The 3,690-nt window shown below is 42.3% G+C and overlaps 1 protein-coding gene across 1 annotated transcript; it reads left to right on the plus strand.

The window, feature by feature from the left end:
- Positions 1 to 477: 477 nt before the first annotated feature.
- SARC_10170 (hypothetical protein) lies at positions 478 to 1,960 on the plus strand (the record flags this gene model as incomplete). Its single annotated transcript, XM_014295792.1, has 2 exons — positions 478 to 550; positions 1,843 to 1,960. Coding segments are annotated over 2 exons (191 nt in total), but the record flags the coding sequence as incomplete, so codon positions are not given.
- Positions 1,961 to 3,690: the final 1,730 nt, after the last annotated feature.

Consider the following 3,690-nt stretch of genomic DNA (forward strand, 5'->3'; position numbering starts at 1 on the left):
TCACGCGTAGCGTCAAATATATATGTGCTCGGATGCTGTTTCATCCGACGAGACAGTCATGGGCAAGTATGAACAGTTCGATTATGTGCGTATCAGCACCTGTAGGAACACACTCATGCGTATAACTGTAGGTGTATGCTCTGTTGACGAGTAATTCCGCTTGGCGAACATCCTAATATACGCTCTAGCTCCACGAGAAATTGCCAGTTGCAGTATTCTTATTGTAAATGAATGTACATGTATCTACATAATATATATATATATCTATATCTATATCTACATATATGAACATACATATATATTCTGAAGCTACATATGCAGCCAAAGCCACAAATTACCTGCAACGTACGCGATATCGATTTGACAAGCAGAACTTCTTGATGCACCTCTTCATATATCATATATGTATATGTGCGTGTGTGTATGGGCATGAGTGCAACGTCGAGCTAATTCCACACCTCTGCACTCGTCTTACAGTGCCTGATTACGTAGCTAAAGCCACCAACCTGCTGAGCGCAACCGGAGAGTTGCCTTCCAAGGTCGCAGCAGGGTAAGTCAGTAAGCTTGTCGTCTTTTGTGTATATGCATTTGTACTACTCTTATGTACCTGTCTATTCATGCATATTGCGGTGCTCATCCCCGCCACCTTGTGTTTACCTTGTTATTATATTTGTAGGTATATATGTGCTACCCATGTGTACCTTTCCATTTATGTATGTTTCGTTGCTTGTTCCAACCAACTTGTACTCTAGTGTCTACGTATTTGTACTATCATTGTGTAAACCTTTTAAATCGTTTGTATTGCGGTGGGCGTTAAGCTATGTGCTCACTCGAAGGTATGCCCGTGTATTGGTACGAGCGTTTTTGTTGTTTGTTTTTTTGTTTTCTGCACTGCTCTGTAGGTACACAATCGCGCGTGCGTAATTGCATTGTATCTATGACCAACAGCGTGTCATCTAAGTTCATGCAGAGTATAAACACAAGTGTACATGTACCCCGTACGTGGTTACGGGTACAACTTGTTCATAAAGCCTTATATATATGTATATATTATATATATGTATGTGTATGTATGTATATGTATGTGTGTGGTGGGGGGGGGGTAATTCTATTAGTGCATTCATCAGCCTTATTTTATTTACCTATCATCGTGGACATGTCTTTATTGTGACAGTTTCCTTTGTAAAGCGTACGTGTGCTCCGCAACCGTACATTGCATGTGTATGTACACACGCAGGCACAGGCGCACCTACATATCTTTGCAAATCTGATCTGCTCAACATGGCTTGTCTTGATCCGAGCTTGTGCATAGTCTTCTTACCTGGAAATATCATGTGCTCAATTGGTGTAGCTTGAAATCTCACATAAACGTGTTTTGATACTGGACAGTTCATCGTGAAGTGTGGGTGTTGTCCAGTGGGGAAGCGTGTTGCGTTCAGAGGCTTTAGGGTTTCAAGCCATCCCACAATGTGATTTGTTTGCGCTCAACTTGATCAACTTACAGAGTATTGAAAGCAAGGGTTTACAGAAGCTTGTGGTATCGTATTAATAGGATAGCTGTATGGTCGCCTTGTCACGTCTTCAGGCGTGCCACTCAGGGCCCCTTATGCTCGTGTGCTACCACGTGGGCGGTGTGTCATCGGTGTGTGTATATCACATGATTGCGCAGGCCTGGCCTCTCCCGGTGTCAAGCCCGACACAGTAGACGTATGCCTGTATATGCCTGTATCACCTGTGTGTGTGTATAACTGGTCTGTTTTACCAGCCTTGTCCTGTCCTGTCCTGTCCTGTCCTGTCCTGGTACCAAGCTCACCACTCCTCAACCATCTGCGCCCACTTTAGCAAGCCACCACGACCCGGGAAGACCTTTGGGTTTGTCAACAACACAGCCAACTACTACCCGGACCACGAGTACAAAGTGGCCACCCGGCTGGAGGTGTACGGACATGAACAGCCTTAGAGGCGTACCATGTTGTTGATGACTGTAGGGGGCACACGGTTGGTTGAATGTGTTTGCTCGATTGGAAGTATAGAGTCACGGATACATGTGTGTTGGAGAATCGCTAGGTGCCTCCGCATGTGTGCACCTGTCCCGAGTGCCTTTGGGTGCGGCCCGACTGGCGAAATAGAATAAAGTTGTTAAGGTGGGACGTTATTTTGTTGCACAACTGTATTATGATTGGGCTTAAATTGTTAAACATATGTATATGATTGGACTTTATTTGTTTTGTAACTATATATGATTGGACTTTACTTGTCAAACATATGTATATGATTGGACTCTATTTCTTCAGCAACTCTACATGATTGGACTTCATCTGTAAAACAACTGTATGTGATTGGACTTTATTTGCGAAACAACTGTTTTATTTTTGAAACAACTCTACATGATCGGACTCTATTTGTGAAACAATTGTATACGATTAGACTTCTCTATATGATTAGATTTTATTTGTAAATCTACTCTGTGTGATTAGTCTTTACTTTATTTACTAAACAATCTGTACGATTGGCTTTTATTTGTTGAACTATATTATTGGTCTTTATTTTGTCTTTATTTACTAAACAACTATATGATTGGTCTTTATTTGCTAAACAGCTCTATATGATTGGTCTTTATTTGTTACAGAACTCTATATGATGTGGCCTTTATTTGTTACACATCTCTATATGATTGGTCTTTATTTGTTACACAACTCCACACGATTGGACTTCGTATGTCAGATACAGTTGTTAATATGTGTTCGATGGGAAGTGTGCGGTCACGCGCAGGGGTGGAGGCATGCACAATCGATGAATGATGACTCATTCCTCCGCATGTGTGCACCTGTCCCTAGCACCTTTTGGTTTGGGCCCAGCACGGTGATTCAGAACACCTCTGTCAGCCAATTACATACGAACAACCTGCTTCGAAAAACGGATCACGGAGTCCCCAGTTGTTTCAATGGCATACCCAGAGACTATCATATCATCAGCGCGTTTAATTTGTTATTCTGATCCACCTGACCCTGTCATCAGATGGCAGTTGCCAATGGCAATCCTGTGTGGGAGGGCATTTGGGTGTGGGTGCCGCAGTGGATTTCATACTGTTCCAGCCACACATCTGTATGAATACACACCCGTAACTTAAGGTCCACTTAAGGTCCCTTTAAGGCCCACTTAAGGTCCATTTACGGCCCACTTAAGGTCCATTTACGGCCCACTTGAGGCCCACTTAAGGTTCATTTAATGTCCACTTAAGGCCCACTTATGGTCCACTTAAGGCCCACTTAAGGTTCATATAAGGTCCACTTTGCTTTGGATGCACTAGGCATAAACGTCCACCATAAGCATCTTCTAGATTAAACACATGGCGTATGTGCACGTGACATCGGAAGTTCATATGGGCGATGGGCGAATCATCGCGGATAGCTGCATGTAGCCTTAGACAACCTTTTAACAAGTATCAAGCATGCGTCGTTCACTTCCAAGGCTGTAACCGGATGGATACTTCAACTACTTATGCTGTTACTTAAGCTAGTTATGCTGTTACTTAAACTACTTATGCTGTTACTTAAACTACTTATGCTGTTACTTAAACTATTTATGCTGTTACTTAGACTATTTATGCTGTTACTTCAACTACATAAGTTGTTATTTAATCCACTTAGGCTGTTATATAAACTACTTTTGTTACTTAAGCTACTTATG

This window comes from Sphaeroforma arctica, assembly GCF_001186125.1.
Source record: "Sphaeroforma arctica JP610 unplaced genomic scaffold supercont1.1160, whole genome shotgun sequence".
In the NCBI taxonomy this organism is placed as follows: Eukaryota; class Ichthyosporea; order Ichthyophonida; genus Sphaeroforma; species Sphaeroforma arctica.